The sequence below is a fragment of the Puma concolor genome, chromosome E3 (genome assembly GCF_028749965.1).
Source record: "Puma concolor isolate L17-30 chromosome E3, mPumCon1.1.hap2, whole genome shotgun sequence".
Taxonomy (NCBI): domain Eukaryota; kingdom Metazoa; phylum Chordata; class Mammalia; order Carnivora; family Felidae; genus Puma; species Puma concolor.
The window spans coordinates 33207837-33234988 of NC_141682.1; the positions used below are offsets into that span (position 1 = coordinate 33207837).

The 27152-nt window shown below is 53.7% G+C and overlaps 1 protein-coding gene and 1 long non-coding RNA gene across 2 annotated transcripts in view; one reads left to right on the forward strand and one right to left on the reverse strand.

Moving 5' to 3' along the window:
• LOC147573123 (protein APOLTP-like) overlaps nt 1–27152 on the forward strand; it is a 129766-nt gene that overhangs the window by 7864 nt on the left and 94750 nt on the right. The window contains exons 4-17 of the mRNA XM_086691834.1: nt 292–457; nt 6586–6771; nt 6887–7039; nt 8731–8875; nt 10990–11148; nt 11902–12026; nt 14926–15099; nt 19012–19167; nt 19935–20119; nt 21072–21254; nt 22221–22312; nt 24323–24486; nt 26486–26645; nt 26771–26850. Of these exons, the coding sequence (XP_086547960.1) occupies nt 292–457; nt 6586–6771; nt 6887–7039; nt 8731–8875; nt 10990–11148; nt 11902–12026; nt 14926–15099; nt 19012–19167; nt 19935–20119; nt 21072–21254; nt 22221–22312; nt 24323–24486; nt 26486–26645; nt 26771–26850 (2128 nt within the window). The remainder of the gene's footprint in view (nt 1–291; nt 458–6585; nt 6772–6886; nt 7040–8730; nt 8876–10989; nt 11149–11901; nt 12027–14925; nt 15100–19011; nt 19168–19934; nt 20120–21071; nt 21255–22220; nt 22313–24322; nt 24487–26485; nt 26646–26770; nt 26851–27152) is intronic.
• Nucleotides 3838–5015, reverse strand: LOC147573124 (uncharacterized). Its single transcript, XR_015245539.1, has 2 exons — nt 4770–5015; nt 3838–4281 (listed from the first exon to the last, which is right to left on the reverse strand). It is a non-coding gene; the product is annotated as an uncharacterized LOC147573124 (long non-coding RNA).

Below are 27152 nucleotides of genomic sequence, written 5' to 3' on the forward strand. Positions count from 1 at the left end.
TTTTAGCAGAGCAGTGGGCGGTTCTAATGTGGCCCCAAACCGCTGTTTCCTGGGTGGGCGGACTGGCCAGGGTTGGGACTGGGCTGCTGTTATCCTTGTGAACCCAGGCTGCTTGGGTCCCAAGCCCAGCTCGACCCCTTCCGGGGTGTGTGATCCCAGACACGTCCCCATCGTACTTCTCGGAGCCTCAGAGTGTCCCGGGATGACCCGAGGCCACCTCGAGATGAGTCCGAAGGCGCTCAGGATGTGCGGGCCACCTCTGTGACATCCCTCTGTCTCTCTCGATCTCAGGCAGCCGCTGGTGGACGCCCTGCCCTCCTGTGGCACCGAGCCCTGTGTGGGCCTCATGAAGGACCTCATCATGTCCGGAGAGGTAGAGGTGGACGAGATAGAGGCGTGGCTCTGGTCGCTGGCCTTCATCCCACAGCCCACAGATGCCATGGTCCACACGCTGCTGGTGAGCCCCTGCTCCCCACCCGGCCCCCTGGCATCCCTCCCTGACTTAGCAACCGATTGGACACAGGGGGTAACCCGCTTTCGTCAGGGCTCTGAGCCAGCCCCTCGTGCTGCCAGTGGGGACAGAGCAGCGAGATCTGGGTTTGAGTCTCAGCAGCGTGCCTCCCAGCTGTGTGACTGTGGGCAAGTGGCTTAACCTCTCTGAGCCTGTTTTCTGATCCGGAAGATGGGGATGGAATAAGAACCTTCCTCCGGGGCTGGTGGTAAGAGATGGGGAGATGCATGTAAATGGATTCTCCCCGTGTCTGGCACAGAGTCTGAGCCCTTTAGGTGAGAGCTGTTCTTGTTATTGTACACAAATACGTTTATTGAGTCTTGAAACTAGGAAGCCTGTGTGAAGCTAGGCCAAGGATTTCTGATCACCTGGAGGTCTTAGTTAATCCTGACGATGCCTCTGTGAAGTAGGTGCTTTGATTATGCCCATACTGCAAATGGGGAAACTGAGGCCCGAGGAGGCTGGGAAGCTTGCCTAAGGTGGCCTGTGTGCCCTTCCTTTCTCCGAAGGATGTGTCCTCACTTGCCTGCGGGCACCGTCACTTGTTGTTCCTCACCCTGCTGTGCCAGGCGGGTAGTGGGCGAGGATTCAGGGGCCACCAGCAGGGAGCAGGGGTGAGAGCTGGTGACAGGCAGCCAGGGTCCCCGGGAGCGGCAGAGACCCCTGCCTCGCCATTGGGGGAGGACGTCTCCAGCAGGATCTTTTAGTCCCTCGTGCTGGTCAGGCTCTGGCTGACTCTCTGGGCAGAATATAGGGAGCACTCACCCCTGACCCCTGACCACGGACTCCAGGGTTGGCTGTGGGGCCGGTCCAGGCAGGCTATGTGGTTGGCTCTGCTCAGCAGACACAAATCAGGCCCTGATTCAGAGCCAGGCTCAGGCTGGCCCCCGCTGGGGGCATCCCCCACGGCTTGTGGCCCGACAGGTGACAGTCTGGCCACCAGGGGCACTAGCGCTGTCCAGGAGCCACCAGGGCTCAGTCAGTGCCTGCAGGGTCAGTGTCCTCGAGACCGTTTGTTCGGCACAAGTGAGGTGGTTAAAAGGGCAGGCTCCGGTTCTAGACCTCCAGCTCCGGATCGCAGCTCTGTCTCTTACCAGGATGACCTACAGCCGGGCGCTTGCCTTTTCTGTGCCTCAGTTTCCCCCTCTGTGCAGTGGGGTGATGCATAATGAGACTCTGTGGATCAAGGGGCTGTCGTGATGTGCACCAAGTGTCACGCGTGCGGCTGGTGTCGCTGCTGGGACCACTTGTTAGGGATACGGGGTGGGCGGGGTCCCTCGGCTGACAGAGCCCAGGGTCTCGACCGCCTACTTGGCTTGTCCTCTACGCCAGAGCTGGCTCCTCTCTGGACTGGTTTGCTCGTTCTCTCGTCCAGTCCACAAGGACACAGTGTGCCGGGCGCTTGTGGGGCATGTGTCCGAGATGCAGACTTGCTTTTAGCAGCCTGGAAGGGGTGGAGAGAAGGAAGAGGGGAAGGGGGAGGGGGAAGAGAAAGAGGGGGAAGGGGGTAGGCAAGAGAGTTAAAAAAAATTTTTTTTACTGTTTGTTTATTTTTGAGAGAGAAAGAAGCGAGAGAGAGCGAGTGAGAGGGTGAGGGGCAGAGAGAGACAGGGAGACACAGAATCTGAAACAGGCTCCAGGCTCTAAGCTGTCAGCACAGAGCTCGACGCGGGGCTCAAACTCACGCACCATGATATCATGACCTGAACGGAGGTCAGATGCTTAACTGACTAAACCACCAGGCGCCCTGAGAGTATTTTAATATACTTTTTCTAGTGGAGTAATTTTCGGTGTGCAGAAGGGTTGCAAGGCTAGTACAGAGTTCCTGTGTATCCGGGCCTGGTTTCTCCCATTACTAATGTCTGACGTCACCAGGGCATATTTGTCACATCTAAGGAACTGACCTTAGTACGTTACTTACTAAACTTCAGCTGTTCAAATCCCACCACCTTCCCCACGGTGTCCTCTGTCTGGCCCACTGTCCCAGGGGGCCGCATTGCACTTAGGGGTGTGTTTTTAGTTACATGTCAAAGTACCCAATCAGGAGACTGTGCTACTCCTAAGTGTCCTGTGTGACATTTGTCCACCTGGGCAAGCAGCAAAAGATGGAGGACATGTCCTGCTCCCCTCCCCCACCCTGTGTCCTTCCTGGTCAGTGACGTCAAAGATCATGGGGATTCTGACCTTTCCGGCCGTCCCTCACTCTTGCCCGCTCTTGACATTGTCCCATGAGCTCATGTGCACCTGGAGTCGGGCTTCTTTCTCCCATATTCTCTGTGAGACTTGTCCGTGCTGTGTGCGTGTGTGCGTGTGTGTGTGTGTGTGTGTGTGTGGACTCCGTTCCATTGCTGGGCCCTATGCCTCTTTGCCATTTCCTCTCTTAGTGGTGTCTCTTGATGAATGTAACTTAGAAGTTCTTGGTTTGGGAAATGCAGGCTGTTTGTCTTTTCCAGCTCGTGTTTCATCTCCCCAATGCATCTTCTGTTGTTTTCTATCAGGTTACCTGTCTGGCCTCTGGGGGAGGCTTGATTTGGGGGCAAGACGAGTGGGTTTTCAAGTCCCGTTGGAAAAGGGAAATCAGTTGTATGAGGGTCATAGGCCTGGGGAATATTTTATCTTTTTTTTATATAATTTAAAAAAAAAATTTTTTTTTTTCAACGTTTATTTATTTTTGGGACAGAGAGAGACAGAGCATGAACGGGGGAGGGGCAGAGAGAGAGGGAGACACAGAATCGGAAACAGTCTCCAGGCTCCGAGCCATCAGCCCAGAGCCTGACGCGGGGCTCGAACTCACAGACCGCGAGATCGTGACCTGGCTGAAGTCGGCCGCTTAACCGACTGCGCCACCCAGGCGCCCCTATATAATTTTTTTAAATGTTTTTATTTATTTTGACACTGAGACAGAGCGTGAGCAGGGGAGGGGCAGAGAGAGAGGGAGACACAGGATCCGAGGCAGGCTCCAGGTTCCGAGCTGTCGGCACAGAGCCCGATGTGGGGCTCGAACTCACAGACTGGGAGATCATGACCTGAGCCGAAGTCGGACGCTCAACCGACTGAGCCACCCAGGCGCCCCGGGAAAATTTTATCTTTAAAAATTAAAGTGGGGGGGGGCACCTGAGTGGCTCATTCAGTTAAGCGTCCGATTTCAGCTCAGGTCACGATCTCACGGTCCATGAGTTCTAGCTGCTCATCGGGCTGTGCTGACAGCTCAGAGCCTGGAGCCTCTTTCAGATTCTGTGTCTCTGTCTCCCTCTGCCTCTCCCCTGCTCATGCCGTGTCTGTCTCAAAAATAAACAAACATAAAAAAATTAAAATTAAAAGAGAGAACCTTCTAAGCAGACTTTTAATCGAAGTGTCACCAAAGCTTTTTTTAAGTTAGAGATTTTTGTATTAGGAGCCAGTGTTCTGATTCTCGTGAAGTCAAGGAGGGCTGGCCGTTCTGGGCAGACATCTCCTGCCCCCCTGTCCCTCGGGCAGCCAGTGATCCCACAGGGTCCTTGCTGCTCTGGGAGCCCTGACCTCATGCTGGCCCCGCTGTCCTGCAGCTCCCAGCCGGCCAAGGGGCCCCAGCCACTTGGCCTCCCCCGCTGGCCCCTACCTCGCTTCTTGTTCCATCTTTGGTCCCTGGAGGGCCCAGTCTGCCCTTGCCTATCCCTGGCGGCCTTCCTGGGGCAAAGCCAGTAGAGAGCGAGACCTCTGACAGGGGGGAACCGTCCTCCACAAGCCTGGCTGTCTTCTCTCCACGGTTCATGTCCCCTGCTCTCCCTCCTCTGTATGGAGGAAACAGGGAAGACTGTTCTCAGTTGATAGATCTCGAATAACATTGAATGTGCTTTTCCAAGCCACACATCCCTTTCCTTTCACAAACAAAACACACACACGGAGACATACATACCAAAACACACACATATGTGAAAGCAGAGGTGCCTATACACAGACATGTCATGGGCACACACACAAAGATACTCACAGGGACAAGTGCGGACATCCACCCATACCTGGGTGCACACACACACACCAGGCTATACTGGGGCGTGCACACACACACACATTAGGGCAGGCATGTATACACACAGGGCACCCACCCATGTTGGTACGTGTGCACACGCACGCACTGGGACATGTGCACCCCGACCCACATGTATACTGGGAAAAACATACACTCCCATAAGGGAACACAACACGCGTGTTTACACATACCACATACGAGAGCACACATGCAGACACACGCACGACACCCTGCTGTGGACGCACAAACCTGGTGGACAGCAGGAGTCTAAGAGAAGAACAGAGTTGGTATAGACATTGCATTTTCCCAGGCTGCCAGGCTGTCGCTGCTCTCGGTGGGGTAATAGAAGCCACTGCCCGATGCCCATGCCCAGACCTGGTTTCCGCAAGTTGAGAATATGTATTTAAGGAGCAGTGAGCGTGGGGTAACGTCCTGCCCGGGAGCCAGACCCTTCAGGGTTACGTCTTGGCTCCACCTCTTTGTGGGCTGGGTGACCGTGGGCAAATTACTTAATCTCTCTGTGTCTCACGATTCAATCATGTGATCTGTGTGACATGTGAACAGCAGAACTGGGCACACAGGGCCTGCCATGTCAGTGTTTTTTATTAAAATCCATCTTCCTAAGGTCGCCTGGGTGGCTTAGTTAAGCGTCCAACTTCTGCTCGGGTCATGATCTTGCGGTTCATGAGTTCGAGTCCTGCCTCCGGCTCCGTGCTGACAGCTCCGAGCCTGCAGCCTGCTTTGGATTCTGGGTCTCCCTCTCCTTCTGCCCCTCCCCTGCTCGCATCTGTCTCTTTCTCTCTCAAACATAAACATTAAAAAACTTTATAAATAAAATCTATCTTTCTGGCTTTTCCCCCAAGAGGCCTAGAACCAGCGCTCCCCTATCCCCCACTCACCCCACCCCCCTTTGCTTTCCTCTGATTTGAAGGCTCCAGGGCCCTGGTGTAGGGGTGGCTGAGCGTCTGGGTGGGACCCTGTCGCACAGCTGGAACGGGCCGGGGTCTGACTCAGCCTGGGCTCAGTTGCTGCTGCTGCTGGGAGGCCCCTGGAGAGATGAGCCTGCTTGATGTGGGTGGGTAGGGCAGTGTAGCCCCCACGGCGGGGACTGGGGTCTCCTGACCCTCAGGGAGCGAGACCCAAGAGGCCCCAGCATGTGTTGGAGGGTGGGGCTGGCGGCAGGAAAGTCTCAATTTCCACGCTGTTGGGAAACTGGCGGAAAAACACAGATGTCATTTAAACATTCAGCTTGCAGGTAGAGAAGTTAGGTTAAAAGCCAAGGTCATAGAGACTGCACGCCTCATCCCGTTACGGCACAGGACCGCCTCCCTTTCCTCGGGTTTATTTAGGCGAGGTGGGTGTGCGCGTGCGCATGTGCGTGCGCACGCGCTTGCTGGCGTGAGCGGGCGCGCGCATGCGCGCGCTCGCCACATGCCAGCCGCTCCCCGCTGATGTCTGCGCGTCTGGCCCCGCTGCGGTGAGCCGCCGGGAGCGCTGTGACAGGAGCATTTACACCGTGGAAATTGGCCAGCGCTACCCACGAGGGGCTGCGGTGTCTCCGGGTGGTTGCTAAGCATTAACCCGGATGCCCCCGCCCCCCCCCCCCCCCCCCCCCGTGTTGTGCCCGCCTTCCTCCTCCAAACTGGTGACTGAGCCCGGGGTTTCCCAGCCTCGCACTGTCGACCTCTGGGGTGGACAGTTCCTCCTGGGTGCGAGAGGACCTTCAGCGGCATCCCCGGTCTCTGCCCCCGGGATGCTGGCGTGTCTGCTTCTCAGTTGTGACAGCTGAAACCGTCTTGAGACATCAGCGACAGTCCCCTGCCCTGCGTCCCCCTAACGGCCTTCTCCCTCCTTGCTGCACCTAAGCGTCACCTAGGTCCTTTGGCGGGTGCTCCGTGGACAGGCCCAACCACACGCCAGTTTATTCAGACTCCCGGGGTAGGGGACCCAGGTCTCTAGGAGTCTGTGTGCAGCCAGGGCGGGGGCCCATCTGTACGCGGCCGGGCCTGTGAAGGGCCACTTAGCAGCCTTCTCGGCTGGGGTGGGGGCCGGTTTCTGTCCCCAGCCGCTCCTGCAGACCCCGGGGGCCAGCCCCAGCGCCTTTCTGGGCATCTCGGCCCTGGCGCACAACCTCTGTGCCTCTCTGGACGGGCCCTGCGGACGCCTGCCTGGTGTCGGCTCCCTCGTGAGGATCCTGGGAGAGGCCTTGGATGCCAACTGCACCCTCCAGGAGCCCTCGGACGCTGACCAGGTGAGGGAGACCGGCATCCTGGGCACAGCCTGTGCCACGCAGGTGAGCCCTCAGCTGTGCGGGTGAGGTGAGCACCCCCACCAGGCCTCAAGGCCCCACCGACGTCTTGTTTCAGCTCCAGCTCGTGCTGAAGGCGATTGGCAACGCGGGCCTGGCGGCCGCCGCTCTCACCCCTGCTCTGAGCACTTGTGCGTCTGAGAGGAGCTGCCCCCCTGAAGTCCGGCTGGGGGCCATCCAGGCCTTCCGGAGAGTTCCCTGCTCTGCAGACGTGAGCTCCCGTGTGTCGTTCCCTGGGGTTGCGATTGGGCGGCGGTGGGTCTCGAACCACTGTTTGCGAACTCATTTTCTTCATGTGTTCATCCGTCGCGTATTTACTGGGTACCTACTGTGCACCGGGCACCTGCGTGAATAGGCGTCCGGGTCTCTGTTGACACGGAGCCTGCATCTGGTGTGGGAGGCGAGGACTGATCAAAGAAACACACAAATAAGCAATATGATCACAAACCATATAGAAGCCGTCCTGTGCTGCAAACCCTCTAGTTCGGGGGTCGGCGAGCTCTGGTCCACAGGCCCCACGCTCCCTTGCTGCCTATTTTGCACGAAATACTTTGCTGGAATGCAGCCGTGCCTGTTCATTTGTGTGTTGTCTAGGACTGCTTTTTTTTTTTTTTTTGCTACAGCTGCAGAGTAGAGTCATTGCAAGAGACTGCATGGCCCGCAAAGCCAGAAAAATGTACTGTCTGTCCCTTTGCAAAAAAGTTGGCTGACCCCTGTTCTAGAGGCTTCTCTCGCCCTCAAGCCAGAGTCTTGACAGACCTGGCAGGCCCTGTGTGCCCTGACCACTGACTTGCTTATAGCTTTGTCTATTTTCCTCACCCCTACGGCTCTCCAGCCACGCTGGGCTCCTGATTGTCCTCCCTCTGGGCGCGCTTCTGCCGCAGGCCCTTTGCATGGGCTATTCTCCCTTCCCAGAATGCCTTTCCCCTGGATATCCTGAGGCTTCACTTCTCACTTCCTCTAAGTCTTTGTGTATAAATCACTTTGCAGGGGTCCTCCTTGGCTCTTGCACCTGAAATTACTTACACATTAAAAAAATTTTTTTTTTAATGTTCCCTTTTGAGAGGGAGAGAGAGGCAGAGTGTGAGCTGGGGAGGGGAAGAGGGAGGTGGAGACACAGGATCCGAAGGCTGTCAGCACAGAGCACACGTGGGGCTTAAACTCACGAATCCAGAGATGATGACACAAGCTGAAGTCAGACGCTTAGCTGACTGAGCCACCCAGGCGCCCTTGAAATTGCTTCCCCGTTTAAGTTTTCCCTTTTTGGCATTTATCACCTAATACACATTTCACAGACGAACCACGTTTATTGTCAGTCTTCCTGCACTAGAAAATCACCTTCAGGGGACAGGAGCTGGGTTTATCTTGCTTGTCACTGTCACCTGGCGCTTAACACAGTGCCGGGCACATAGTAGGTGCTCAGTAAATACTGCTGCAAGAGTGGACGGATGGAGGGCTGTGCTCTGAAGGAAACCGGCAGGTGCCGAGGGAGAAAGTCACAGGGTGAGGGAGGTTGCTTGCTTAGGAAAGGGGCCTGGGCAAGCCAAGCCCTTGAGAGAATACCTCCTTTGTGTCGCACACTGTGCTGCTTCTATAAATAAAGTTTTATTAGAATGCAGCCACACCCATCTATCTACCTGCTGTTACCTGTGGAAAGTGGGGAGCCTTCGGGCTGGGGGATGACGGGGCTCAGCAGTGACCCTACCACCTCCCGTAAATGGGCCGCAGGTGACAGCATCAGGGAGGCCTCCTATGGCGGAGATATTATCAGAGCCGGGGGGGCGGGGGGCAACAGGGCCACCTGCTGGAGCCAGAGCAGCTCGGGGGACATGGAGCCCCGGGGTGGAGAGGGGTGGAAGGTGGATGGACCCAGGGTGATGGCCTCCCCTCTGCCCGGGCCAGCGATCTGTGCTCTCCCGCCTGTACCAAAGCCCCGAGGAGGACGCTGAGATCCGCATCAATGCCTACCTGGCCCTGATGAGGTGTCCTGGCGAGGAGGTGTTCGCCCAGGTGCGGCGCACCCAGGCCGGCGAGCGGTCTACCCAGGGTGAGCAGTGGGAGCTGGGGGTGGGGGCGGGGCTGGCACGGGGCCTCCCGCTGGGTGCGAGGGTTTGGAAGCGGGTTCACCTCTGCGCATCAGGTGCTCTCCTAACCCCTTCCTGTTCTCCTTTTCTTGCCACACCCCCTGAACAAGTAGCCTCGTGTGCCCGCACGTCCCGTGTATGGCACCTAGACAATCTTGGACAAGTTGCTTCTCTTTCTGGATCTCTGTTTCCTCATCTGTGAAAAGGGATGAAAGCCGCTGACTTCCCTTGTAGTTCTGGCCAGCTCGTGACCTAGTGCCTGGAAGGGAGACCTGAGACAGAGGAGGAACAGTATCTCCAAATCTCCGATCCCTTCTAGGGTCAGAGAGTACCCTTTAAACAGGGGCCTCTGGGGCTCCTGGCCGGCTCGGTCAGTTAGGTTTCTGACTCTTGGTTTTTGCTCAGGTCGTGATCTCATGGTTCGTGGGTTCGAGCCCCACGTCGGGCTCTGTGCTGACAGTGTGGAGCCTGCTTGGGATTCTCTCTCTCACTCTCTCTGCCCCTCCACTTCTCCTGTTTCCTGTCTCTTTCTTGCTCTGAAAATAACTAAATAAACAGGGGCCTCTGGCCATAGTTCCTAAACCCAAAAGTGAAACTTCAAAGAAAAATAAGTTGAACTAATTTTCAAAAATCTTGTGCATGCTACACAGTGAGGTGAGCCCCTGGAGCCCCACAGCCCGGGTTCAAATCCCAGCTCAGCGGCTCCCTGCCTGTGTGCCTTTGGACAAGTTACTAAACCTTGCTGAGCCTCTGTTTGTACATCTGGGAAATGGGGATGATCGTACTTGCGCTACCTCCCTCATAGAGGGAGCATAAACCGAGTCAATATACAAAGGCATTTAGAACGGTTTATCTTTTAAAAATTTAAAGTTTCTTTATTTTGAGAGAGAGAGAGTGAATGCATGTACCTGTGCACGAGAGAGGGAGACACAGAATCCCAAGCAGGCTCCTCACTGTCAGCGTAGAGCCCAACATGGGGCTTGAACTCACGAACCGCCAGATAATGACCTGAGCCAAGACCAAGAGGCAGAATCTTAACCGACTGAGCCACCCAGGTGCCCCTTTCCACCCCCCCTCTTTTTTGAAGGGTGTACACATTTAAAAGTCTGTCATGCTGTTAGATTACCTTCTAAAGAAGTGACATCCCTCCGAAAGGAATACAAACGGTACTGCTAGAAGATGTAACTGTTCGTTGGTGGTATCGGGTGGGATGGGATGGGATGGGATGTGAGTGGGAGGTGGGGAGAGGCGGCAGTTTTGGTCAAGTAGGCCATTAACCCAAGCCCCCTCACCGAGGAATCAGGGAAGGGGCTCAGCCTTGATGGAGACCCTGGGGTAGCAGGCCTGTGTATTGCCCCCTGGGAAGAAAAGCCAGCCTCCACTCTGATCCATGGCGGATTGTTCTAGAAGCTCTCTGCCGGGTATTCTGAGAGCCTGGGACAACAAGCGGATTGGGGGCTCCCATTTAGACTCTAATATCCCTCATCAGAATCTTTCCCCTGGGTGATCTCATTTGATCTTTACTCCTCCAGAGAGCCTGGGGATCCCTATCCCGAAATGCACGTCACCCCTTTCCCAACCCTGAAAGATACTCATTTCTCTGGGCCCAGGCTTCCTCTTGACTGGTCTGCACCAGCAGCCCTGGGAGATGGGTTGTGATGCTTCGTTTTGCAGATGAGGAAACTGGGCCTCAGAGAGGTAGAGTAACCAGCCTGAGGTCACACAGCTCGTGAGTGGTGGACGTGAGATTCAGACTTGGGTCTGACTGTCAACCCAGAGCTTTCCCCACAGTGTCCCCCTCTCCCTCCCGGAAGGCACGTCAGGATGCTGTGCGCGGGCTGGATTGACAAGTTCCATGAAAGCACCACTGTTGGCCGTGATTTCTTGAAATAAAATACAGATAGCTGGGCTCCTGAGAAGCCCCTTGGCTTGTGGAAGTGGCAGGACTTGGGTTACACGCTCCGGTGGGGTGGGGGGAGGGAGTCTGTTCTCTGGGCTGAGCCAGCTCCAGATCCATCCCTCCCCTCCCCTCCCCTCCCCTCCCCTCCCCTCCCTGTTGGCTGTGACTGGACTCCAGTGGGTTCCTTTGTGTGGAGTCACCTGCTGCAGCTGCTGGAGACCGATGACCCTCTAAAGCGCGCTCTCCGGGAGACCCTCCCTGAGGACATCCTCAGCCAGGAGTTCCATCCGGAGGCCTGGAAACACTCATCCTATTCTGACGTCACGTTTCGCTCAGGTATGGCCATCCTGGGCAGCCGCTGCCCCGCTCTGGGGCCATGAAGCCCTGGGGGACCTGGGAGCTCTAACCCTCGAGGACACGTGGATCGAAGACACTCTTTCCCAGTTGTCACCTGTTTATATGCCACCTGCTTGATTTTTTTGCTCTGTTCCCACCCACCTGCCATTTTTGTTGGAAGAAGTCTAAACTCATCAACTATCAGCCAGTTCATAGCATGCAATGGAGTATTTCTGTCTTTTCTCTAAACTGGTTCTTTTTTAACTTGCATTTATTTCAAAAGGAATCTGTCTATTACTACCGTTAATAAAAAAAAAATCAGTTTAACTCTGTAAACGCAAGGTAATCCGGAAAAGGAATACAGTGCTGACGAAATAATGGTGGAAGATTGGCTCTGTTGCCTGCCTGTGAATTGGGGACCTGTTTTCCCCTGTGTTAAAAGGCACTAAACGGAGGTTGTCACCATCTTGTCGTAATTAAACAAAGCATCCAAAAGGAAACCCCGTTCTAGCTTGGGTACCTCTACTCCCTCGGCCGCTCCCGAAGTCTCTGGGTAGAAAGTGGGGTGCCCACTTGTCAGCAGGGGTGTCCTGATCTTTTCTGGGGCTTTGATGAGGCTAAAGGCAGAGACACCTGTCCTGCTGGAGAGGACGTGCCCCATCTTGCCTTGTCTTAGGCTGTGGCCCCTCGGTGGCCAGACTCTACTCTGTGACAGGTACAGAGTGTGCTGATCCTCTCTCTTGGTTCTCCTAGTGTCTGGCAGCCTGGGAGCCAACCTGGAGCGGACCCTTCTCTTTTCTCCAGCCTCCTTCCTCCCCCGTTCCGCCATGACCAACCTGACCATCCACGCCCTAGGTCATGCCTTCAACTTCCTGGAGGTGAGAGGGGGCCCACTCTAGTCGCCTTGGGGCCTCTTCTAGAAGGCCAGGAGTTCTCCCATCCATCCATTTTTCCGTATATCACCTCTTGAATCTATTGATCCACTCCTCAGTCTTGTACCCCCTGGTCCTTACATCCATCCACCCACACGTACATACATCTGTCCGTCCACTCGATCCCTCCCTCTCACCCATCTCTCTCCTCCCTCTCATCTCTGTACCTTCCCACCCATCTGTCCATCCACCCTCTCACCTACCCATCTAGTCACCTGTTCTCCCAGTCAGCCACCTGCCCACCCATCCATGTATCCATCCACACACCTACCCGTTCCTACCTCTGTATGTTCGTCTACCTTCATCCGTCGTCCATCCATCTATCTATCTGTTTATGTAGCCTCTCACCCATTTCTCCACCAACTTCTCACCCCTGCATCTATTCACCCAGCCTCCTAGTCATCCACATACACTCCTGTGCACCCGTTCACACACCTGTCCACGTATTCACGCTTATATACATCTGTATATCTGTCATCAGTCCAGCCTCCCATCCAATCCATCCATCCATCCATCCATCCATCCATTCATTCTTCTCCTCCATCTGTTCTATCCCCATCTCTCCATCTACCCTCTTTCCCATCCATCCATCCATCCGTTCTTCTCTCTCTTACCCACCCATCTGTCTATTCACCTACCTACCTACCCACAGCTTCATTTTTCTCACTCATCTATCCATCCTTCCATCCAATCTGTCCATCTTCCATTTCCATCTACGCCCATTCGTCTGTCCGTCCATCCATATATTCATATTTATCTACCCGCCTGTCATCCATTGCACAAATATCTCTCTTCTACGTGACTTGTGCCAGGTGCTGTACTAGGCTCTGAGAATCTGATGATCAACAGGTAAGATAAGATCCCTGCCCACAGAGGTAAACAGATAAAAAATGAGTAAACATATTGATAAAACAGTGACATCTTTTAAGTATTGTGTTCGGGAAGGCGAAGTTTGAGCTGTGACCTAAAGGGGGAGCTTGAGCAGCCTGGTGAAGAGCTGGGGTAAGAGCGTCCCAGGCAGAGGCACCAGTATGTGCAAAGGTCCTGAGACAAGAAAGGACTTGGTATGTTCAAGGAGCAGAAGTAGACCAGTATAGTGAGAGAGACGTAAGACGGGTGTGCAGAGAGGAGCAGGGCCACATCATGGAAGAGTTCTTTAAAAAAATTCATTTTATGTTTTTATATTTTTGAGAGAGAGACAGAGCGCCAGTGGAGGAGGGGCAGACAGAGAGGGAGGCAGAATCCGAAGCAGGCTCCAGGCTCTGTGCTGTCAGCACAGAGCCCGACGTGGGGCTCGAACTTGTGAGTGGTGAGATCGTGACCTGAGCTGAAATCGGACGCTTAACCGACTGAGCCATTCAGGTGCCCCTCACATCCATCACATTTTAAGAACCAACTAAGCCAGGCGTATTAGCGTTCTCTCGAGAAACAGAACCAGTAGCACATAGGTACCTCTAGAAAGAGATTTATTGTAAGGAATTGGCCCACACGATTATGGAGGCTGACACTTCCCAAGGTCTGCGGTCAGCAAGCTTTAAAGCCGATGGTGTTGTTCTAGTCGGAGTCTGAGGGCCTGAGAGCCTTTTAGTTTAGAGGCTTGAGACCTGGGAAAAGCCAATGTTTGAGGTTAGGCTGAAGGCGGGGAAAAGGTGATGTCCCAGCTTGAGGCAGCCAGGCAGAATTACCCTGTAGTTGTTGATTGCCTTTTGTTTCATTCATGCCTTTGACTGATGGGATGTGGCCCACCTACATTATCGGGGCACTCTGCTTGGCTCAGTCTATTGATTTAAATGTTAGGGGCGCCTGGGTGGTTCATTCAGTTGAGTGTCTGACTCTTGGTTTGGGCTCAGATCATAATCCCAGGGCTGTGGGATTGAGCCCCGCATCAGGCTCTAAGCTGAGAGTGGAGCCTGCTTAAGAGTCTCCTTCTCCCTCTGCCCCTCTCCCCCTGCTCTTGTGTGCACATGTGCTCGCTCTCTCTCTCTCGTCCTGTCTCTTTAATATATCTATGTATATAATATCTATATTTATCTATCAATCTAGATATACATAGTTATAGATACTATATAGATAGATAGATATAGATGAATGTTAAATCCATCTAAAACCACTCTCACGGAAACACCCCAAGTTGTGTGTGACCAAATACTTCAGCACCCCATGGCTCAGTCAAATCAACACAAAATTACCCATCACACCAGGCCTTCAGCATGCCTAGTGCATGAGACATGGGACCCTGCTCTCACGGAGCTCAGGATCTTGCAAGGGTGACACACAGATTACAGCATCTGAGAGTGACCTGGAGGTTTCGGGCTGGACATTGAGGGGAAGGAGAGCTAGATTTGGTCAGGGGATGGGGAATGTGGGAAGAGAGTGATGTGGGAATTCAAGGAGGACTTCCCAGAGGCGGTACCATTTGAACCAGGCCTGAAAGAATCGGTAAGAATTTTTCCTGTGCAGCTTTTGCCCAGCAGATGTGGAACTTGATTTGGAAACGTGGTGCCCCGGGGCACTTGGGTGGCTCAGTTGGTTGAGTATCTGATTCTTGATTTCAGCTCAAGTCATGAACTCCTGGTTCATGAGTTTGAGCCCTGTGTTGAGTTCTGCGGTGACAGCATGGGGCCTCCTTGGGATTCTCTCTCTCATCCTCTCTGCCCTTACCCTGCTCAATCTCTCTAAATAAATAAATAAGCTTAAAAAATAAAAAAAGAAAGGGAGATCCTAGGGAGCCCAGAGAGCCCTGCCCAAGCCTGCTGGGCACCCCAGTTCGAGCCCCCTGCCCTGCAGCTCTGATCATCCATGTGACTGAGCAGCTCCTCATGGAGTCCTGGCTTTTTCTTCCCAGCTTTGCCTCCGGCTGGAAAATGCAGAGAAAACGGTCCATAGGCTGTTCGGCGGGAAGTCCTTCTGGGGGCAGGAAGAGGAGGGAGAGGCTCAAGCAGAGAAGTCCCCAGAGCCAGAAGAAGGGTCCACCCCACATGCCAGCAGCCCTGACTGTCTGGGAGAAAGGTACAGAAAGGTGAGAGGCATGCAAGCAGAAGGTAAGGGGGGGTACCTGCTCCCACCCTGCTCCCACCACCCGCCAGCTGAGCTTTTGGCCTGGGGTCCCAGCTGTCGATGACCTTCAGACCCTGCCTTCCCTCCCCCCACCGCCACAGAAACAAGTAGCTGGTTCCGAGCTGAGTAGCAGAGATTAGCCTGCCTGGTGGTGAAAAAGCGTTTATCAAAGCATCACATACAATTAGAAAACTGCCCAAGATTGTTGGCGCTTTTCCGCCAGTAGAAAACATCCTTATAATCAATGCCCAGACCATTGTCAGCACCCCAGGGGTCCCCTGCTCCTTCCTCTTCTAGTCTACCCCCTCCTAACCAAGGGTAATCACTAATCCCACCTCCTAACTGCACTGATTAATTCTACTTAAAAACAAAAATCAACTTTGTAGAGGTATAGTTGGCCAGTAACAAACGGCGTGTATTTGCAGTATAGTTTGTTGAGTTTTGACATAGGTATGGGCTATGAAACCATCACCATAGTAAAGTCAGTGAACACATCCATCACCCCCAAAAGTTTCCTCGTGCTCCATAATATCCCCTCCTTCCATCCACCCCTGTCCCCAGGAACCAGTGGAAGGTTTTCTGTCCCTGTAGATCACTTTGCATTTTCTAGAGTTACATAAATGGAATCACGTGACACAAACTTGATTTTCAAAGCGTATAACCTTGGGGTGCCCGGGGGGCTCAGTTGGTTGAGCTTCTGGCTTCGGCTCAGGTCATGATCTCACGTTTCATGGGTTCGAGCCCCACGTCGGACTCTGTGCTGACAGCTCAGAGCCTGGAGCCTGCTTCGGATTCTGTGTCTCCTTCTCTCTCTGCCCCTCCCCTGCTTGCACTCTGTCTCTCAGAAGTAAATAAATGTTTAAAAAAATTTTTTTAAATAAATAAAAGCGTGTAATCTTTTTGCCCAGCTTCCTGCATGCAGGACATTATTCTGTGATTCACCCATATGGCAGGCTATACTGGTAGGTTATTTCTTTTTATTGCTGAATAGCATTCCATTGTATGGATGTGCCAGTTTGCTTATCCAAAGGTGGATGGACCTTTGTGTTGTTTCCATCTTGGGGGCTGCTATGAACATTCATGTACAAGTCTTCACATGATCACGTTTCTTGGGTGGATGTCCAAGAACGGGCATGACTGGGTCAGATGGTAGTTACAGGTTTAATCTTTGAGACCTTCCTGAACTGTTTTCCCAAGTGGTTGTACCATTTTGCACTCCACCAGCAGGGTGGGAGAGTTCTGGTCTCCCCCTCATCCTCGCCAGCACTTGGTATGATTAGACCTTTTAACTGTTGTCATTCTGTTAGTGGTGGCATCTTCCATCTTTAATGTGTGACTCCCCAGTGACTAATGATGTTGAACTTATTTTCATGCTTGTTTGTCCGTAGGTCTTCTTTGGTGTATGTTCAGATATAGTGTCTGTTGTTATTTTTTTTAATATTGGATTGGTTTCTTATTACTGAGTTTTGAGAATTCTTTGGATTTTGGAAACAAGTCTTTTATCTGATATGTCGCTTGCAAATATTTCCTCCCAGTGTGTGGTATGATCTTTAATTTTCTTAAAAATTTTTGTCTGTAATGTTTATTTATTTTTGAGTGGGGGAAGGGGCATAGAGCGAGGGAGACACAGAATCCGAAACAGGCTCCAGGCTCTGAGCTGTCAGCACAGAGCCTGATGCGGGGCTCGAACCCACGAACCGTGAGATCACGACCTGAGCCGAAGTCGGACGCTTAACCAACTGAGCCACCCGGGTGCCCCTAAAATGAACCATCTTAACGCAGACAATTCAGTGACATTAGTACATTCTCAGTGATGTGCACCCCCCACTTCTATCCAGTTCCAGAATACCCTCACCACCCCAAAGGTGACCCATACCCATTACAAGTCACTCCCCAGCCCCTGGCAACCACTAATCTGCTTTGGGTCTCTATAAATTCAACTATTTGGGATATTTCCTATGAATGGAATCAGACAACCTGGGACCTGTTGCGTCTGGCTTCTTTCACCTCCCATCGTGTTGTGAGATTCATCTGTGTTGCACGGGTCAGTACTCCCTCCCTTTCTGCGGCTAATATTCCTCTGTGTGGAGAGACTATACTGTTGGTCCACCCGCCTGCTGAAGGACCTTCAGGCTGCAGGTTGCTTCCACTTCTTGGCGAGCGTGAATGATGTTCCTCATGTCCCTGTGTGTGTGTGTGTGTGTGTGTGTGGTTTCTTTGGCTTAAAGTTGGTTTGTGAGATCATCTGTGTAGCTGTGTATACTTACGGCTTGTTCGTGCTCTTTGCTGTGTCGCGTTCCACGGTACGTAGACACCACCGTTTGTTTATCCGTCCTGCTTCTGGTGGGCTTCTGGGTGGTTTCCGGTTTCTGGCTTATTGCAGGTGGTGCTGTGAACATCCTTGTACGTGTCTTTTTGGTGAACGCACGTGCGCGTTTCTGCGGGGCGTGTAGCCAGGAACGGATTTGGTGGGTCGCCGGGTGCTTTAACATCCGTTCTGTGGGTGAGGACTGTGCCTTCCGTGACTCTTCTCCCACTGAAGGCCACTTCGGTGGTTGGCAGCTTTTTGCTCTCATAAGAAGCTACTGCTGCATACATCTGATGGTGATCAGGGAGAGTGGCTGGGGCATTTATCGTGGGACATGGTCACACAGTTACCAGTCGTCAAGTGTGAACCCAGGGCCCAAGGACACAAAGATGGTCAGGACATGGTCCCTGCCCTTTAGAGCCTCTTGGACTAGATCTGGGGCCAGCAAGTCACGTGAATGAGGCTGGTGGGCTAGGCATAAACATTTTTTCTTAGAATCTATAATCCTTGGGGTGGCTGGGGGGCTCAGTCGGTTAAGCATCCGACTCTTGATTTTGGTTCAGGTCGTGATCTCACCATTATGGGATCAAGCTCTGCGTCGGGTTCCATGCTGAGTGTGGAGCCTGCTTGAGATTCTCTCTCTCTCTCTCTCTCTCTCTCTCTCTCTCTCTCTCTCTCAAAGAAAAAAAAAATCTACAATCGTTTTTGTCTGTTATTTTCACACTCTTGATGGAGAGTCGTAACCAAAGATCTCTTTTGCACAAGCACAGCAATAATGGCCACAATACTTGGCCTCCGTGTTGGAGAGTCAACAGGGAGAGGTGGGGTCTGTGGCAGGTTCCGGGAGCATGTGCCTCCATTAAAAGTGGCAGCTATTGTTCACCTCTTTCTGCCCCTTGTCGTGGTGGAGGAGGGGGGGGAGGCAGGCCAATACTTGTATCTTTCGAGAAGCAAGAGAATCTGGATTTTGCATGTCATTTCTTAAATGTTTAAATGTTGGAAACAGATCCAATTTTCAAAAGGTCCACACTGCGTGAAATACACAGGAAGACAGTGTGTCAGAGACTAGTGTGCAGATGGGAGAGGTGGGGCAGGTAAATGCAGTGTGGTGCCTGGATGGCGTCCTGGAACGGAGAGAACAGGGCTGTGAAAAGTGGTGGAATCAGAGTAGTGTCTGCAGTTTTGATGGTAGTCCGTGTCTGTGTCAGCCTCTCAGCTCTCGCCCTGACCCTGGCAGTGAAAGACACTGAGCACGGAAACAGGGCGAGGGGTGTATGGGAGCTGCTCGTACCATCTTGGCAGCACTTCTGTAAATCTAAGGTTATTCCAGAACAAAAGGATTGTTAGAACACTCACACGCACACACACCATACTGGGCTCTGGGCAGGTCAAGGAAAACACATGTCTGGATTCTGCTTTGTGGGCCATGAGTTTGGCAAGCCACGTTCCAGACACCAAAAGCCCTTGACCTTGCCCTCTGGACCACCCCGACCCCCCCCTCCCCCCGCCGCCCCCACCACTGTCCAGGCACCAGACCTGATGCTGGTCACCTGGCTTCTCCCTCAGATGACCCAGAGGCGCACGGAGAGGCGGGCGCTGCGCTGTGAGCTGAGCGTGAAGGTGTTCGGGCACGAGCTGAGCGTCATGAACTGCGGGGTGATGGGGAGCCGCTTGGGTCGCCAGTCCTTGAGCCTGGCCGAGCTGGCAGTCAAGCTCCTGAAGGTACCTCAGGCTGGGCTCGCCCCCTCCCCGCCCTGCTGGCCCCGTGGCATTTGCTTTGGTGCTTTAAAAGTATTACGGTACTTCTCAGACTTAAGATAGTGGGATTTCAAGCCAGGCTGCCCAAGTTCAAATCCCAGCTCCACCTCTTACCTCCTGGGGAGTGTTAACTAGTCATGGCCTCAGTTTCTGCATCTGTGAAATGGGAATGATATTATAACAATAATAGTGGGATGCCTGGGTGGTTTAGTCGGTTAAGCATCCGACTTTGGCTCGGGTCATGATCTCACGGTTCATGGGTTCGAGCCCCACATCAGGCTCTGTGCTGACAGCTCAGAGCCTGGGGCCTGCTTCGGGTTCTGTGTCTCCCTCTCTCTGCCCCACCTCCACTCGCACTCTGTCTCTCTTTCTGAAAAATAAATTTAAAAAAAAGTGAAAAACCAGTAAGTGCTCTGCATCGTGGGCGGCGCCCGCACTCCTTACCTGACTGACCCTGGGTCCCTGACCTCTGACCCTGATCCTTTTCCACAGTAAACTGTCTGGGTTAGAACTCGGCTTCACCTGGTTCTACGTACGTGGGTTTGGCCAGATGATTTCATGTGTTGATGGGCCCGGTTTTCTCCTCTGTAAACAGGGGATGATGATAATATCCCTTCCTTCCCCCCAACCCCGCCCCTTGTGTGAGGATCAAATAAGGTCGTGTGTGCTCCGTGCACGCCTGGCCCGCTCCGGGGGCTGTCACCTGCATCAATACGGTTCTGTGACTGCAGGGGCAGGAGGTACAGGTGAACCGGAGGCTGAACCTGGCCTTGGAGGAGCTCACCTTTCCCACCATGTCTGGCCTTCCAGCCCGGCTGACCCTAAATGCCTCGGCTGCCATCAGCGTCCGAGTGCGAGGCACTGCCAGCTTCCAGCAGCCCCTGGATTTCTCTGTGAATGGTTACGTCAAGCCCAGGTAGCTGGCTCCTTGGAGCTGGGGGAGGGAGGGGGGCGAGGAGGGGCCTCCCCTTGCAGAGAGCGTGGGCACCACTCTGGGCTGGACGGGGTCCCTGCTCTGCAGACCATCCGTCACACCAGCTCCTGTGATTTCGTGGGTTTTGTTTTGTTTTGTTTTGTTTTGTTTTGTTTTGTTTTGTTTTGTTTTTGTGCCAAGAGACTGTGAGGAGGTCCCGGGCAGCTATGCCCGCTTTATAGATGAGAACACTGAGGTTCAGTGAGGTGACAGCACGGGCCCAAGGAAGCACAGCGGTGCAGTCTCCTGCCACAGCCCACGCTTCCCCCTGCTCCACGCTGCCTCTGAGGGGAGGGGAGGAGGGAGAGCGGGAGGGCCATTTAAGATGTGTGGGCACCAAGTCTGGTGACACCGCATAATCACCCACGAGGTGGGCACTGTCCTCATTCCCGCCAATGGTGGAGGAGATGGGCTCCAGGCAGGTGCGCTCTGGGTCCGGGGCCACACAGCATGGGCCGAGTTTGCTCAGTGCTCTGTCTCATTCTGCAGCGGGACTGACTCGGCTGGCCTGTCTGTGCTTTCTGGGTCTGACGGGGGCAGTGCGGGCGTCCTCTGCGGGCTGCTCTTTGGCACGAAGACCCCGACTGGGGCTCAGACAGCCCGGGTCGCCATCCTGCTACCCTTCATCCCAGCCATGGGCCCCAAGCGGGTGGTCTCGCCTGTCCCGTCCTGTGTCTGCGCCTATGAGTTGAGGCCGATGATGGTGAGGACTGGGAGGACGGTGTGTGAAGGGCTCGGTGCCCCTGGAGTGTGGCCAGCGATGACCCCGGCGCACAGGCCGCTCTGGCTCGAGATTCGGAGAACAGCCGGGGCTGGTGGGCGAGTGGGCGCTGGGCTTACGGCCGCCCCCACCCCGGGTCTGCGGGACACAGCTAACGTCTGCCTCTCCCCTCAGTGCCCTGCTCCGGATCTCAGCGCAGATGGGCACGGTGGGTGCCCTGGGGCAGGCCGGGCTGAGGTGGGTGACCGGCATCCGGGGCACCGCCAGCCTGGATGGCGGGATCCAGGCGAGGAAGAGTCGAGACCTCAAGGTGCATCTGAACACGCCCGAGGAGCCTGTGGAGCTGCTCAGCCTCAGGTGGGCGGTCTGCCCCAGTGGGCGGGGCCGTGAGCGCCTGCCCCTGCGAGCGAGGGCGTGGGCAGGCGTGGGCGGGGCCTGAGGGCTCATGCACGCGTGTCTGTGAGCACCCGTGAGCGTGTGCACGTGATCGTCAGTGTGTGCGCCTGTGTGTGTGTGTGTGTGTGTGTTCACATGTGTCTGAGAGTAGAAGTGCGTGAGGTGAGCCTGTGTGTGTGCAGAAGGGGGTGCGTGTGAGTCTGTTAGGTGAATATGCATGTGTGTGGGAGTGTGTGTGAGAGTGTGCCTGTCTGATGGTGTGTGTGTTTGCATGTGCCTGTGTTAGTGAGTGTCCTGTGTGGGAGTGTGTGACGCACTGCGGGGGCCAAGGAGTGGAGGTGGGAGCTCTTACAGGGCTCTCTCCTGGGACCAGCTTGTTCCCAGCCTCCTGGAGAGGTGACAGTTGGACAATGTTTAAAACCCCCCACTTGCTCCTAGGCTAACCCAGGTCTTACGTGATTGTCCTTCTTCATGGGGGTCCTACCCACCTCTTACCTGTTTCCTTCCACTACCTCCTGCCTTTCACTCAGTCCCTCTCCCTCCACCCTGACGCCCTTCAGCCACCCTTTATGTGCTTCTAAAGAGGCCTCTTTATTCCCACCCCAGGACCTTTGCACTTGCTATTCCCGCTGTCTAGAATGCCGGCTCCTTCTCATCCTTTAAGTCTCTGCTCACATGTCAACATCTGCAGATACCCACACACTCCCAGCTAACGGAGGCCTTGCCCTGTCCCCAAGACAGACCCCATGCTGCCCCCATTCAGGTTTATCATGGCACTTGTCACCAGTGCTGTGGGTGAGTTCTCCAGAGGCCTGTCCTGCTCCTGGTGGCATTTGCCCTGGTGTCAAACTGTGGCAGCTCAAGGAGTATTTGTCCGGAGAATGAATGAAAATGACTCGTTTGGGACTTTCCTCTTTCCCCACCCAGCTCTAAGCTGTACCTCGTCACCGGGGATGGCGTGAGGAGCCTCAGTAACGCCCGCAGCCCTTCTGAGGCCCAGTCCTGTACTGACAAAGAAGGTAGGCAGTAGGGTCCTTGCCATTGCTGTCCCCAGTTGGGCATCTGGGAGCCGAAGGGACCAAGGACAACTCCAAATGCTAGAGTTGCTCTCCTGCCCAAGAAGGATTTATACCCCTTAACTCTTTGATTCTGCTTCTAGAACTCTACCCTGTGAAAACAAGCCAATAAAATGTGCTATGCCCAAAGATGTTCACAGCGTCCTTATTTACAAGGGCAGAAAACAGGATACAACTCAGCGATCCAGTCCTGGGTGATTGGCTCATTATGAAGGCTTGCCAGCTAAGAATAGGTTGTTACATTTCCAAATGGGTGAAAAGTAATCAGAGGAAGAATATTTCAAAGTGTGGAAAATTTGTGCAGCGCCTATTTCAGTGGCCAGAAATAAAGTTTTATTGGTACATGGCCGTGCCCATTTGTTGACCTATTGTCTGTGGCTGCCTTTGTCCTTCAATGGCAGAAGTGAGTAGGAGTGACAGACCATCTCTATGATCAGCCAAGCCTCAAGTGTTTACTCTCTGGCCATTTGTACGAAAAGTAAAACCCTCCAACTTCCGGTTTAGTGAGTTACTGAGATATCCTATGACTTTACATTTTTTAAAAAAGTTTGTTTTTTTGGGGCGCCTGGGTGGCGCAGTCGGTTAAGCGTCCGACTTCAGCCAGGTCACGATCTCGCGGTCCGTGAGTTCGAGCCCCGCGTCGGGCTCTGGGCTGATGGCTCAGAGCCTGGAGCCTGTTTCCGATTCTGTGTCTCCCTCTCTCTCTGCCCCTCCCCCGTTCATGCTCTGTCTCTCTCTGTCCCAAAAATAAATAAACGTTGAAAAAAAAATTTTTAAAAAGTTTGTTTTTGAGAGACAGAGAGAGCATGTGCAAGTGGGGGAGGGGCAGAGAGAGAGGGAGACACAGAATCCGAAGCAGGCTCCAGGCTCCGAGCGGTCAGCACAGAGCCTGATGTGGGGCTTGAACTCACGAGTTGCGAGATCGTGAGCTGAGCCAAAGTTGAATGATGAACCAACTGAGCCATCCAGGTGCCCCTAAGTTACTTCCCTTTTATTTGTTTTTTTTAGGTTTTTTTTTTTTTTTAATGTTTATTTACTTTTGACAGAGAGGGAAACAGAGCATGAGCGGGAGAGGGGCAGAGAGAGGGGGAGACACAGAATCCCAAGCAGGCTCCAGGCTCCGAGCTGTCAGCACAGAGCCCGACGCGGGGCTCGAACTCACAAACCGTGAGATCATTACCTGTGCTGAAGTCGGACATTTACCGAGCCACCCGAGCAACCCAACCTGTAACTTTCAAACCCTGTAATGAAGGAGATATTTTAACAACATTAGAAAATTATCTGGTAATAACATCACGTTATTTTTCAGCAAAGCTGAAAAAAAAAAAAGGGGGGGGGCGGAAATTCTCCAAACGGGAGCGGATCTTTGTAGTCGTTTTAGGAGTAAAGTCGGGGAGGGGTCCATCTAAACGAACTGACCACTTTAGGCCGGGCGCTGTCCTGAACACTGACGGGCTCTCTCAGTCCCCACAGTAACACCAAGAGGCAGGAACTGTTCTCAGTTCCAGTCCACCGATGAGCAACACTGAGGCACAGAGATGTTTAGCAACTTGCCCAAGGTCACGCAGCTGAGAACTGGCAGAGCTGGAATTCGGACCCAGGCAGTCTTGCTCGGGAGCCTGTGTTCCTCTACACACAACTGCCCACGCTCTTCATGTCTGCACTGGGGTCCTCAAGCCAGGGTGATTTTGCCACCCTCCCCCCCCCCCCAGGGGACATCTGGCGATGTCTGAGACAGTTGGGTTGTTGTAGCTAGCACAGCTCCTGCAACAGAGGCTTGACTAGCCCAGTACGTCAGTAGTGCCGAGGGTTGAGGGACCCTGGTCTACATGGCACTGGTTCCCAGAAGCAAGTGGAGAAGCTTTTTCTTTGCTGTGTGAGCAGCCGTGGGCTCCCGCCTGGAATTCTCTAGCTCTCTGCTGCCCAGTGCTGCCCACTCCCCTTTCTCCACAGGGTCCCGCACCTGGGGCTGGCAGCTGTGCACAGAAGTCACCTGGCCACCAGCTGGTCAGCCCTCCCTGCTCTCGCTGCCTGTGTTGGCGGCTGTGACACTGAAGAAGCAGGACCAGGGCCTTCAGCAGTACCTTCTGGAAGCTGCTTATACCTTCCACCCCCAGGTAGGCCCTCTGGAACGGTCCCCCCTTCCCCAGCCAAGTTGTGGGTCTCCCTAGGTCTTCTACTCTGGGATCAGCCTCATGAGGACATGGGGCTCCTCTCTGGAGCGGCTGGGCTGGCCTGGTCCAACTGTGGTCTGCCTCCTGCCTCAGGACCCTTGCACAGGCTGATCCTCTGTCTCTGGCTGTCTGACTTGTTAACTCTGAATCTTCCAGTCTCAGTTCACACGTCCCCTGCTCAGCAAAGCCTGCCTTGATGACCCCAATGCAGTCATGTTCTTTTGTTACTTGCTCTAATAGGACCATGCTCTTTCCCTTTAGATCGTTTTCATGTTTGTTACTAAAGCTCCTTGGCTGCTGCCTGTCTTCCCCACTGGCTACTCAGTTCCCGGGAAGAGCTTCACTGCCTGTTTCTCTCTCCTGTGTCCCCATCATCTGGCACAGAATGGGCATTCAACAGCCTCCTCCTATCTGATCTCCCAGTGTCTGCTCTGGTATCCTTACCATCTGTTCTCTCCTAGCAGCCAGATAGGTCTTCTGAAACCCCAGAAGGTTCTTGTCCCTCCTCTGCTCAGAGCTCTCCAGTGGCTTCTGTCACTCTGAGTAGGAGCCAAACACCCTGAACCACTGGCCTGTCCTTCTCGTCTCCCAAATTCTTTACCAGATTCACCACTGTCCACACACTGGTCTCCTTTTTTTTTTTTTTTTTTTTAAACACCAAGCACATTGCTACCCCAGGGCCTTTGCACTGGCTGTTTCTTCTAGCTGGAATACTCTTTTCCAGGCATCCACTTGGCTCTCTCTCTTGCTTCCTTTGTTTTCTCAAATGCCCCCTCCTCAGAGGCAGCCTTCTCTGACTACCCTGTCTGGCCCCAAACACTGAATTTGTCAGCAGAGTACCCCTTACCAGGTGCCGTCCTGTGTAGATTTGTGTCTGGTGGTCCCTCCCCTCTAGAATATAGGTGCCATGAGAATACGGCTCTTTGGGTGTCTAATGCTCAGTCACACTCCCTGTGCCTACAACTAGCCTCATACACAGTAGTGAACCTTTACAGGTAGCGAAAGAACGTACGATGATGCGGGGTCTGAAAGGGTGCTCTTGTCTTATGCTGTGTTCTCCTAGAAGCAGGCCTGAGTCAAGGATTTGGGTCAAAGTGATTAAGAAAAGGCTCCAGGACGACCTAGTAAGAGTGTGGAAGTTCGAATAGGGAAGGAAGAGGGGCGCCTGGGTGGCTCAGTCGGTTAAGTATCCAGCTTCGGCTCAGGTCATGATCTCGCGGTTTGTGAGTTTGAGCCCCGCATGGGGCTGTGTGCTGACAGCTCAGAGCCTGGAGCCCGCTTCTGATTCTGTGTCTCCCTCTCTCTCTGCCCCTCCCCAACTTGTGCTCTGTCTCTCTATGTCTCTCAAAAAATAAATAAATGTAAAAAAAATTTTTTTTTTAAAGAATAGGGAAGGAGAAGAAGGTGAGTGGGGAGTGACATCAGGTGAAGCAGCAACTTCTTCCTGATCCTGGGGGAGCCCTGGAGCATGGGTTCCAGGTCAGAGTGGGGTCCTCGTGTGGCTGGGAAGCTGCAATTTTTTGTTTTTTGTTTTTAACTCCTGTAAAAACGCACAGGAGGGCAACATTCTGGAGGCCCAGGTGCCAGGTGTTAGCACACTGTGCAGAGACTCATAGATAAGTGCGCTGAGCTGGATAAGGGATCTGAGGGGATCTGCTCAGGGTGCCCCTGGTGGGTGCCATGCCTTGATCCTCCCCAGGCTATTTGCCGGACAAACCAAGTCCCTGTAGACGTTGTCCTGAGTTTCCTGTAGGACTTTGCTCTTCCCCAGGTACTGCTCGAGATCTCCAAATTTGCGATTTGGTTCTTGCCTTGCAAGGTCAAGGAGGAGCCTAAGAACTCAAGTTTTTGACTGGTGGGGATGCGGGTCTTCTCTCGGGAAGAGGGAGAACCTTCTGACTGGATGAGATTCTGGAGCCTGAGCAGTCTCCTGTGTTTCCAGAAGGACGGCTGGCTCCCTCGGGAAGCTTCGGCTCATGTCTTCATGGGCACGCCCAAGTCACACGTGCCCAGGGACGTCGGGGTGGACGTCAGCTACAGCTTGCCCCAGGGGAGGTTCCGGCTCAAGCTTCTGCATCTCAGGAAGAAATTGGAGCTAGACGGTAATGACCGCGTCCCCTCCGTGTTCCCGGGGCCCAGAGATAAGAAAACTGGCAGGATGTTGTCCTGGGGGAATGCAGGGGCAGAATGGCCAACCCTGGTCCCTAAACTCTTGTGTTGTCCCCAGGAAAGATCGAGACTCTCCAGAGCGGCCGCGTGGGTCACCTGGAGCTGATAATGGACGACCGAGACGTCTACTACATCAAGGTTTGCTCCATATCTCCATATCCTCAGGCCTCCCACGTTGGCACCTGCCACCTTCCGGGCATATCCGGCCTGAGTCCCAGGGTCCCTGCTTACTAGTTGACGTCACCATTGCTGTGTCCTCCTCCCATAACATTTGTGACCTCTTGGTACTCAGAGACGTATAAAGGAGAGAAACGTGGGCTCGCATCTTACCACTTAGGTAAAAAAATCAGTCATATTAGTAATTCAGGAGCATGCTTTAAGGTCAGTAGAGAGAGGCAAGTTAAAGCATGCCGCTCCCCAGATTTCCAGAAGAAATAGCA